This window comes from Corylus avellana, chromosome ca4 (assembly GCF_901000735.1).
Source record: "Corylus avellana chromosome ca4, CavTom2PMs-1.0".
Classification (NCBI taxonomy): Eukaryota; Viridiplantae; Streptophyta; class Magnoliopsida; order Fagales; family Betulaceae; genus Corylus; species Corylus avellana.
This window is the reverse complement of record NC_081544.1, coordinates 1160844-1171618: the sequence shown is the minus strand read 5'-3', so window position 1 is coordinate 1171618 and position 10775 is coordinate 1160844. Positions and strand designations below refer to the sequence as shown.

The following is a 10775-nucleotide window of genomic DNA, read 5'->3' as shown; positions in this document are numbered from 1 at the left end:
AGGCAACATCATACGTGACAAAGGCCACCAACAATTCAAATCCATGACTTTGATCTTTCTCCTCTTGTGCATGGTTTGATTATGATCAAAATTAGGTCAATTGAGTTAGGTGATTTAATTAATTTCTTTATATAGTGGTGAGCATTGCACGTCTGAACTCACGTGGAGTCAAGAACTGGCATCTATTTTCTCAAGCTTATTTAATTGTATGCATCCACTAAAAATAAAAATAAATAAAAAATTGTATGCATAGATTTAGAAGTTTATGGTAGTGCTGGCCAAGTGGAATCTATAATTTTGATTGCTATTAAGAATATTATGCCAACAATTAGTTCTAAATTTGTGATGCCCCAGTTGGTAACAATCTAATAAAGATAATATCTATAAATTTATCTACAATTGCAGTGTTTCGATCGTTCTGGTTAGTCTGAAAGGACAAGCGAACAATTATTTTTTTGAAGTTAGAAAAGTGGTATCAGAGCAATCGATCTTGTCGATCCTATGAATAGATGTACTATTAGAGCAGCCTATTGATTCTAACTCTAAGAGTTGTTTTACTACATATAGTAATGGGTTAAGATTGATATAATTTTATGGACAAAATGATAGAGAATTTTTTGAATAGAGACCATGTTGTAGCCACAGGTCTTAGTACAACATATAATTTGCTTAGTGAAGAATAGCAAAAGTACAAAGAGGCTATGAAATTACTTAAAGTTCCCATATTTAACATAGAGTAAAGCTTGAAGCATTTTCTTTTTTTTTTTTCTTTTTTTTTTCCAGGTTAAAGAATAGCAAAAGTACAAAGAGGCTATGAAATTACTTAAAGCTTGAAGCATGCATTACTTGTATGGAATATGGGATAAGCAAATCATGAAGGTATAGTTAAACATGATGTTGTAGATATCACATCCTCTGAGTAAGTGAAATTTTGATGACGAAATTTTTATAATAGAGATGATCTGATATCCCAGCTGGTGACAATCTATTAAGGAGGATGTTTTGAAATTTAGCTACACGACCTTAAGTACAATTGTAGTGTTTAGATCTTTTGGTCAGTCTATAACAACATACGAATACTTATTTTTTGAAAATTTTTTATGTTTATTTTTAGGAAAAGTGTTTATGACTATGTGTTTTTAAAGATTTCAAAAAGTTTTTTTTGTTGTTTTTCAAAACAGAAAGCTTCACAAACATAACCTTGATTTTATTTTTCTTTTTTAAAGAAGGATAATAAGCTAATTTACAAAGAGAAGAAGAGAACAATTGACTCTTAAGAGGCTTGCAAATGAAAAATAGAGTTATAAGTCATTAGCAAATAAGTTTTTTAATCCCAATTCCCTTGGGATTAATTTACTTATGTTTTAGCACATAAACAACAAAAATAGCTTTGAGTTTTACTATATATATATGTTGAATTGGAGCTTTAACGTATATCGGTATATATAAATGCCATCTTAACTTGTGATCATATATCATATTCATCAGGCTAGTTTCATCATTCATATTTTTATTTATTTTTCATTGAAGGCTTGTCACGCTTATAATAACATACAGATAAAGTTTTTGTTTTTTTTTTTGTTTTTTTTTTTTTGTTAACTGAATTGAATGAATTTAAACTCAATTTATTAAATGATATATATCTTTAAAACATGTGATTATCACATGTGTTAAGAAAATAAAATTCCCATTGCTTCTCTCCAATCTACCGGGGACCCCACAATATATGAACGAAATGATACGCTAGGCCTGCCCTGCTTCGGTGTCTCATGTTTGATGAAGGCTCGGCCCACTAGAACTGGCAGTGTAATTAAGAAGAAGATCCCGAGGATACAAAACCCCTTGGGCGCCCGAGAGTGACTTAGGCTTCATACTCGAATCCAATTGCGGAGCCAACTCCTAGCTCGCAGTAGTTGATTCCATTCATTTCATGATTATCCAACATAACGAGGATATAGTAAGAGTTTGTATACAACCACTACTCCCAACTCAAATCAATCACCAAGGCCTCGATAAGGTCAAGGATTGAGTCCTAACCGGAGTGAACCTATCAGCCTATAAATAGGTCAAACTCAATGTATAATACTACATTGAAATATTTAGAGAATACATACACCCTTCGTTGGAGAACTAATTTGGGCATCGGAGGGAGATCACTTTGGAGAACTAACTTGGGCGTCGGAGAACTAACTTGGGCGTTGGAGGGAGATCACCTCTTCGTGTCTGCTTTTTGTTTGTTCTTTCAGGTTTGATCGCGAAGGGTGTATTCACACCGTACCAAAAACTGTTATAACATGTATTTTTTAATATTAATAGAGCATATAATTTTGGTTTTTTTAATGTATTTTTAAAAATACTCTCACATACTCTAAATAATTGTCAATTTAATTGACCAGTAAATTTCTTTTCTTTTTTTTTTTTTAAATAAAAAATAAAAAATAAAAAACTTTGTCCATCACCTCCCTTCTCTTAAATCTCATTCTTACACTTATTCAACCATAATGAATCATTTTATTATTAATTAAATGATAACCAAATTTCTCACAAGCACCATCACAACCCACCAATAACAGGTTCAGGTTGGAACATGTAGATACGTAAAGAGAGTTATTGAGAATACCAATCACTGCATTACATCCACGCCTAAATTACACATCATATGCATAGATTTTCATTTCACAGCTAAATTTTTTCCTATATATTTTAGGGGTGAAATAGCGGTTGTTTTTTTGAGCTATTTTTTTGGACCGATTTTGGGCCTGTTTTGGGCTCACTTTAAACTTTTTTTTTGCTCATTTTAAACATGTTTTTTTTTTTTTGCCCCTTTTCATGGCCATTTTACTATATACCAAAATCTTGTTGGCTACCTTCTACAAATCTACACATCATATAATATATAAATAAAATTACAATAAAATCATCACTTCACTTGTAGTCTTATACATAAACTCAAACAAATTCATAAACTCACAAACAAGTTCATAAACTCACACATAATAATAAAATAAAACACAAACAAATTCATAAACTCACAAGCAACCAAAAAAATCAACACGGTTGAACTTGAAGCTTAAGGCCCATTTGAATCAACCAAAAAAAGTTCATAAACTCACGACTTATTGTTATTTATTATATATATATATTAAAAAAAAGCGGTTAGCGGATTTCCATAACCCACTAACCGCTAACCACAACTGCCTAGGCGGTTAGCGATTTTTACTAACCGCTTTGAAAGTGGTTAAGCGATTAACGATTGCGGTTGGACGGTTTTAAATTTCACCCCTAATATATTTTGTTGTTTGTTAAATAACTGAAAAATACCAATAATAATGAAGTTGATTGACTGTTGCAATTGTCTATTAGAAGTAGGATATTTATCATGGCAACATCATCTGATAAAGACCACCGAAATTTGAGTTCCATTTCCTTTCTTTTTTGTTCTTATCAAAGAAAAAAAAATGATTTATTTAATTTTTGGGAGGTAAAAGATTCAATGAGATTGATGTTGATTGAGTATATATACAGCAAAGCAACAGGATCCATAAAGAGTCCTATTTTAGTAGGGCTTTGTCTCCCCCTCCACTCTGCCCATTCATTCACTCTCACTACCCAATAAGGGGCAGAAAAGACTTGAATCTCTCTGCCCCCTACACCCCTCACCTCCCAGTCTCCCACCCACCTCGCCCCCCTCTCTCTCTATCTCTTTCTCTCTGCTCCCATCAAGTAAGCCCCCTTTTCTCTATTTGTATATGTATGTGTCTGATCAAATTCATGTGGGTGTATCTATATCTGTATCTTTGGTGTTTTCCTTGCTGGGTTTTGTGTATATATTGGTATACTGCGCGTTTTTCTTTACTGGGTCTTGTTGTATATATTGGTTGTTTACTGGGTTTCGATTGTTTGTTGGATTGTTGGGTATTTTTTCATCTGGGTTTTGTTGTGTGTATTGGTTGAATTTTGTTTCCTTGTTTCACTTTTTTAATGTTACCGGGTTTGTTTATAAAATTGGTGTGTTGGGTTTTTGGCCTACTGGGTTTTGTGTGTGTGTATGATAGTTTATTGGGTGTTTGGCTAACTGGATTTTGTTTCTTGGTATTGAACTACGCAATAGGTCTTTGTGTGATGGGAGAGAGAATTCCACCTGGGAGTTACTTCCAGTATCCTCCTCCTGCAGTCCCTGCTTCTCCTATAAGGTCTACTTCACTCCCTTCAGATCGAGAAAGGTTGGTTCAGCACTTAGAACCCTCTGTTTTCTCTGCTATTCCTTTTGGATTTGTTATTCATCGATACAGGTTAAAGCTAGGTGCGTTTACCCTTGATATTCCGGTGTTGGTCAGGATGGCTTAATAGTATGTTTTATAGGTTTTGATGGCTTTTACTTTTCTGATTTCGTAAAAAAAAATTGGTATGTGTTTTGCTCCAATTTATGTATAGTATTTCCTCTAATTTTGATTTTGTCCTTTTGGTGTGCTATGTCCATGTTTTATTATATTTTTCAAAAATTTCTACCTCTTCCATGATCAAAGAAAAAGAATAATCAAGTTGTAAACATGTTTGAGAGCTTGTCTACAAATACAATTTCCGAGCTTCTTCTTGAAATTGACCCTTTATGCTCAAATATTATATGCTTAACTTTGATATTGTTAGTTGTTGTTCTTGGGTTTGCGAAACAATGAATTGGTTGTCTTTTCACACTTTTGTGAAATTTCAACAAACTAGTAGTTGAGAATGAAACCAAAGATCCAATTTGTTATCTACTGTGGTGCAAGTTGGAGATTTAACTGCAGAATCGCTTGTTTCATTCAAACACGATGCATTTGAAAGAGATATGCCACAACTTTGGCTGCAAAGCCTCATTTACGTGGCACTGGAGGCCTGAGTATGAAATCTATCTTTCACACTAACTAATTGAACATCGAATCAGTATGAAAGAAAATGGTAAAGAACCAACAGAAAGGAAAAGGATGATGACTTGAGCAGAATGTAGAAGTTTGAATTGAATCTACTTTCTCATATTTCAAGACCATGGCTGGTGACTTGTTTTTTATTTTGCTTGTCATGCCAGATCTTTTATTTTTTTTGTTTGGTTTCTTTCTTTCATTTGATCCCTGTTTTGTTTCGAGAAATAAGCAACATAAAATAAAAACATTTGGGGGCATGTTTTCTTCTCTAACGTCTTCAAAAAAAGAAAAATTTTTTTTTTGGTGGCCAAATATCTTGTGGATATTGACATGTTCTCTCCCTTCCTAATCCACCTCCTCCCCCACTGCCAGGAAAAGAGTTGTAGTTTTCCCAAAATTTATGAAAGGTTTCATATGACAAGGTGTTTGTTTATGTTTCTGTGCACTTGCTTGTATGCACATATCAGTGCACACCCGCAAGCAAGGGTATTTGAGCATGCTGCTTAAAGCATGGCCAGGTACAGAGGGGAACATATATATTGGGATTTTCAACTGTAGAATTACCATTCATTAAATATTATAGTTGTTATTTGTAATGTTAACCCGTCAATAACACACTTTAGAAGATTGTGATTAAGAGCATTCACAATGGAGGAGCCAAATTTTTATGCAAAATGGCTCCTCAAAACTCACTTTTATCTAGTTTAGCTAATGAATTTTTAAATGCCTCTACATCCGATTAGCTATATTTCTATCTATTCTATTAAAATATTATTTTTTTACTCTTTATTGGGAAAATGTTTTGGGAAAAAGAGAAAACAGGTGAGAGAAATAATAAAAAATAAAATAGCTCCCTTGAAAAGTGCCGCTACATTTAGCTTTTTTTTTTTTTGGCTCTTCCAATCAAATATCCATTTTGCATTTTTTTTGGCTAATCCAATGTAGGGGTTTTTTTTACAAATCTGATTAGCCATTCTAGATAAAGTAGCATTTAGCTCTTCCATTGTGAATGCTCTAACTGTGGTGCAACTAGCTCTAGGATTTTAATATATGGGGTATGATAGGACATAATACATGATTTCACTCGCATGACAATGCCAGATACTTGGCTGAATTACTAGCAGAGAAGCAAAAGTTGGGACCATTTCTGCAAGTTCTGCCCTTATGTAGCAGGCTTCTAAATCAAGGTCAGTGAATCTGCAATCTATTGTTGACACAACATATACTCCATTCTTCAGTTGTTTGCTCAAATCATCACGTCTTCTTTTGTCTCCTCAGTGAACAAAATTAGCATTTTGATATCATAAGTAATGTGAGATGTATTTGCAAGCATAGACTAGCGTATTACTGCCGTTATTAATTGAAATTGTCCTTAGCATGCTTTTCAATTGGAAAGAAGTGTTGGCTATCATGCATTCTGTCATCTGAGCAAATTAAAATCATTTTTGAATTTAGGACCTGATGTGTATTCTAAAGTTCACTGGTTTGTCTTCCACCTGACTGTTCTAGCCTTAGAGAATGGTGCCTATGTGTATGGGGTGACAAATAATGATATAAATTGTGATTCTTGAAAACAAAAATCATAAACAGCACTGTTGCAAGTATATCCTATGTGTGACTGATACCAAGTTATGATTTTCCTATACGTTCCTTTGCCAAGAAATATTGGTCTTTATTAATAATGTGCTCAGACAGTCTTGAAAAAGATCTTGAGAGATAAGAATAAGCTTGGGCTATACTGACATGTACTGTGTCTGCTAAAAGATTTACTGCTTATCATCTTCTCTTGTGCTTAAAACTATGTAATCAGTGTTGTTTGGAAGCCGATTTGTTTTAAAATGTTCTTGGCCATATGCAAATCACACTGTTAAAATTTTCACTTTGCTTTGTGTACCCAACTTGATTTATTCTTTCAACGCACTGCAGAAATCAGACGGGTTTCTGGCTTCAATCAAAGTTTTCTGGATCATGAAAGACTTGAGCATGAGAGCCCACTTAGGTCATTAGGTCAACCTCCCAATGGTAGACCGATGGATTTGGAGGGATGGCCCACAATGCAATTAGAGGTAATTTTAGCTTATAACCATGATGGGTGTTTATATTGTTATGGATTTTTTATTTTTAGTTTATGTGTAATTCGTGGTTTTAGCATCGCTTGAGCATTTAGGCACCACTTTCTTAATGATATGAATTAATTGGTGTATCATTTTATGGTACACCATTTACAATATAGATAATGGTTATACTACATGTTTGTTTTTGATGATAAGATACATGATTCCACCACCCAGCATTGGTTGGCCAAAATTCCTGCTCTACAACTTTCCAGAGATAGGAAGAAGTGTAGAGCATGATATGTCAAAATTATGATGTGTTCATGTGGTAGCTTCAGGAGGTTGTTTGCCACAGCCATATGCGCTGCCGAAAAAAGGTTTTGTTGGAGAAACTGAATTGGGTTATAATTCTTTCTATAAGACTAGCATTCACAACCGAACCTTTGGCAGTGAATTGAGAGCATCATTTTCATTTGCTAAGTATGAAGACAGGAGAATGGGGAAAGTGCTAATCACATTTGAAAAACTTTGACGCTCAGCTGAATAAGACCCTGTTTTATGGAGAATCAACTGGCCGAGCTTTAATGAAACATGGTAGAAAAAGTTTGCATTTAAGATTGTGATTTGTGGTTGAATCATGTGAACTTTTCTTGATGTTAATTTTCTTCCTGCAGGAGAATGGACATATTCAAAGAATAGCTCCATTTCAAGCTCCTCCAATGGGTTGGGCTGGGGCACAAGGAATTCCAACCACTCCTGTTGTAAAGAGAGTTATTAGACTTGATGTTCCTGTAGACAAATATCCAAGTGTAAGTAGATATGTCCCTGTGGAGTTGATTTTGACCTTTTTCTTCCAATATGTAGTAGTTTCTAAAATAAAGCTTGGCAGTATAATTTTGTCGGCCGGATTTTGGGACCACGTGGGAACTCACTGAAAAGAGTTGAAGCCATGACAGAATGTAGGGTGTACATAAGAGGCCGAGGCTCTGTTAAGGATTCTGTAAAGGTATCCTGAAATGTTTTCCTTTTCCTCCCTTTTTCTCTTACCACATAGCTTGGTAAAGTAGTTTAAACGTTAATTGTAAACGGACTTAAGTTGAAGTACTAGTGAATACTTGGCACTATAATATGGAACTTTGTCAGTCTAAACTTGCTTGTTGCTTCCTTATAGATTTTATGTAGCTATATATTGAGTATTGTTCTCTGCTTAAATTGTTGGGAGTGCTCATCGTTGTGATCCATTAACTAGGTGGATTATCATTTTTAGTTTTCCTACCTGTCCTATCTTCTGAATAAGGACTTTTTAAATTGTAGGTGATGCACCAATAGCCCTTCACGTTTGTCTAGTGGTGATGTGCGTCTTCCTATGCATATCTATATCAAAACTTCCAATGTTCTCAATTTTGTCCCCAAATGTGGGAGCTATAATCACTTAATTCGCACCAATGTATGTATTTTCGTTTAAGTTCTGCAATATTAGATCTTTTGGATTAAGTTTTGCAATATTATATCTTTTGGATTCATTCATTCGTGTTATTCTTTTCTTTTGTTTGGGTGGCAGAGGGGCGGGGGGAGGAAGGAGGAGGGATAGGACTTGGATTCATTCAGAGTGGTTGAACACTAATGATGCTTGTGGTTTACCTCCAATATTACTTTCGATATACAAAATTGAATTTGGTGAAGCTTCAAATGAATTTTAAAAGAGTAACACATATTCATGATGTCTGGGTAGGGATTTTATTTGATAAAGACTGTCAGTTAAGCTTGGGAACATACTTATAAATATCAATAAGAACCAGCATCATGAACCAGTCAACCCTCCATAGCGCCTTTTAGGTTGCATTTTTCAGTTGCCTCAGACCAAGATAATAAGAATCCCGCCTACACCAAGGAATGGAGGGAATAAAGGATGGGAGATGGCTACCTCCTGTTTGTTTAGTGCCAGGAGAGGGGGAGGTAAGAAAAGTTACCAACTTGACCCTTAGAATGGAGGGAATAAAGGATGGGGGATGACTACCTCCTGTTGTGTAGTGCCAGGAGGGGGAGATGTAAGAAAATTTACAAACTCGACCCAAAGAAAGGAGGGAGTCAAGGGTGGGGCTGGCTACCTCCTGTTGTGTAGCACCAGGAAGGGGAGATGTAAGAAAAATTACCAACTTTACCCTTAACCCAAGTGTTATATTTGCTTGTTTACTGTCCCTTTTGGAGAAGAGGCCCAATGGGTCTCCACACCCCCCACCCCCATAAAAAAAAAAAGCATCATTCAAGTAAATGTACATGCAATATCAGGTTGGCTCAGGATTTAAACAATATTATGAACATCTTAATATTTGCAGCGTAAGTTTTTATTTTGAATCTAAGAGAGCTTTAGTTGGACAGTCTATTTTGCCTGCGAAATAGGATAAATATAAGTTTATTGGAAGAGAGAATGCCTCCAAGTGTGTATCAATAAGATATACGGTTGTAAAACTTTCCTTGATGTTGTTATAGTTGAGTGCCAGTCTTCAAGTGAAATGACAACTCATGTATCTGACCCATTTTTATGGGGAAAAGAGATGGAGAAGATTGGAGGGTGATGAAGTATAGCATGAGCATTTCAGAATGGTAGAAGGTGCTTGGAATGGACGTAAACTTGTAAGTTACCCAAACACACTTCCCAAAGAGAACGAGGTGGCATTTTGTGGGCTGGGGAGAATAATAGTGCTTTCTCTTCTGTGCGACTATAAGTAATTAATTATTTTGTGATCCCATGATCTTTGTTGTGTATTATTATTGCATTGACTGCTTTATAAGGCTTATCCGGTAGAGTGAGTTGGACCCGAAGTAAAATATAGTCTTATTGTTGCTTGCCATATCACTTTTGAATGACTATGAGGTTGGTTTTACTATGAGAAAGTCAATATTTGTTAAAGCAAAAAGGTTACGTTTTGAATGCTCATGGTTCCTGGTAATGATTTGCATTTTCTGTGATGCCAATTAGGTTCTTGGGTTTATACTTTTTTCTCATTCTCATATAGACCTCTTTTTCTTTAGGAAGAGAAATTGAAGGATAAACCTGGATATGAGCACCTTAACGAGCCGCTGCACGTGTTGGTGGAGGCTGAATTTCCCGAGGATAGTATAAATACTCGCTTGGAGTATGCAGTGCAAATATTAGAAAACCTTTTGAAGCCTGTGGTATGAGCTGGAACACACTTAATTGTTTTAATCTTTACTTGCCCGTTTTGTTTGCACTTGGTCAAATCTCTCTCACTTGCTGTAGGATGAATCCTTGGATCATTATAAGAAGCAACAACTCAGGGAACTGGCTATGCTGAATGGTACGCTAAGGGAAGAAAGCCCGAGTATGAGCCCTAGCATGAGCCCGAGCATGTCGCCCTTCAACAGTACAGGAATGAAAAGAGCAAAGACGGGAAGATAACACTACGATGTGGATGATGTGCCATTGTTTGATTTGCCGAATTATTGGCATGTGATTGGTCAATGACCTGATGGCAGAACCTTGGGATGCAATGTTTACAACTGGCTACTTGAACTCCTGAGGTAATTTTGGGCTCTGATTGCTTGGCATGGCAGATGGATTAACTGCTTCATTGATTTTTGAACATTTGCTTCACACCCACTATGATTTATATTCTTTCATGTATCACTAATTTTGAACATTGAAGACCCTTTCCATTATTTAACTTGTAACCATCCCCCCCTATTCAATTAATCTGTATTCTGCTAGCTGCTGAGTCATGTAACTCAAATGTACTTGCAGATTCTTTTTCAATGACATTTCTATTATATTATCTTGCCTATGCTGATATGGGAATAC

At 35.4% G+C, this 10775-nt stretch overlaps 1 protein-coding gene across 1 annotated transcript; it reads left to right on the top strand.

Moving 5' to 3' along the window:
* Window positions 1-3655: 3655 nt before the first annotated feature.
* LOC132178811 (KH domain-containing protein At1g09660/At1g09670) lies at window positions 3656-10775 on the top strand. Its single transcript, XM_059591368.1, has 8 exons — window positions 3656-3723; window positions 4112-4223; window positions 6003-6088; window positions 6828-6967; window positions 7630-7764; window positions 7845-7961; window positions 9989-10132; window positions 10218-10775. Exons 2-8 carry the CDS (start codon window positions 4123-4125, stop codon window positions 10374-10376), a joined length of 882 nt encoding a protein of 293 aa, XP_059447351.1. The 5' UTR covers window positions 3656-3723; window positions 4112-4122; the 3' UTR covers window positions 10377-10775.

What these genes read in the sequence shown, in the direction of transcription:
- LOC132178811 (XM_059591368.1), top strand. Translation starts at nt 4,123, where the DNA reads ATGGGAGAGAGAATTCCACCTGGGAGTTACTTCCAGTATCCTCCTCCT. An exon ending in GGCCCACAATGCAATTAGAG is followed by an intron (nt 6,968 to 7,629) that starts GTAATTTTAGCT and finishes TTCTTCCTGCAG; the next exon opens with GAGAATGGACATATTCAAAG. An exon ending in CTGTAGACAAATATCCAAGT is followed by an intron (nt 7,765 to 7,844) that starts GTAAGTAGATAT and finishes AAAGCTTGGCAG; the next exon opens with TATAATTTTGTCGGCCGGAT.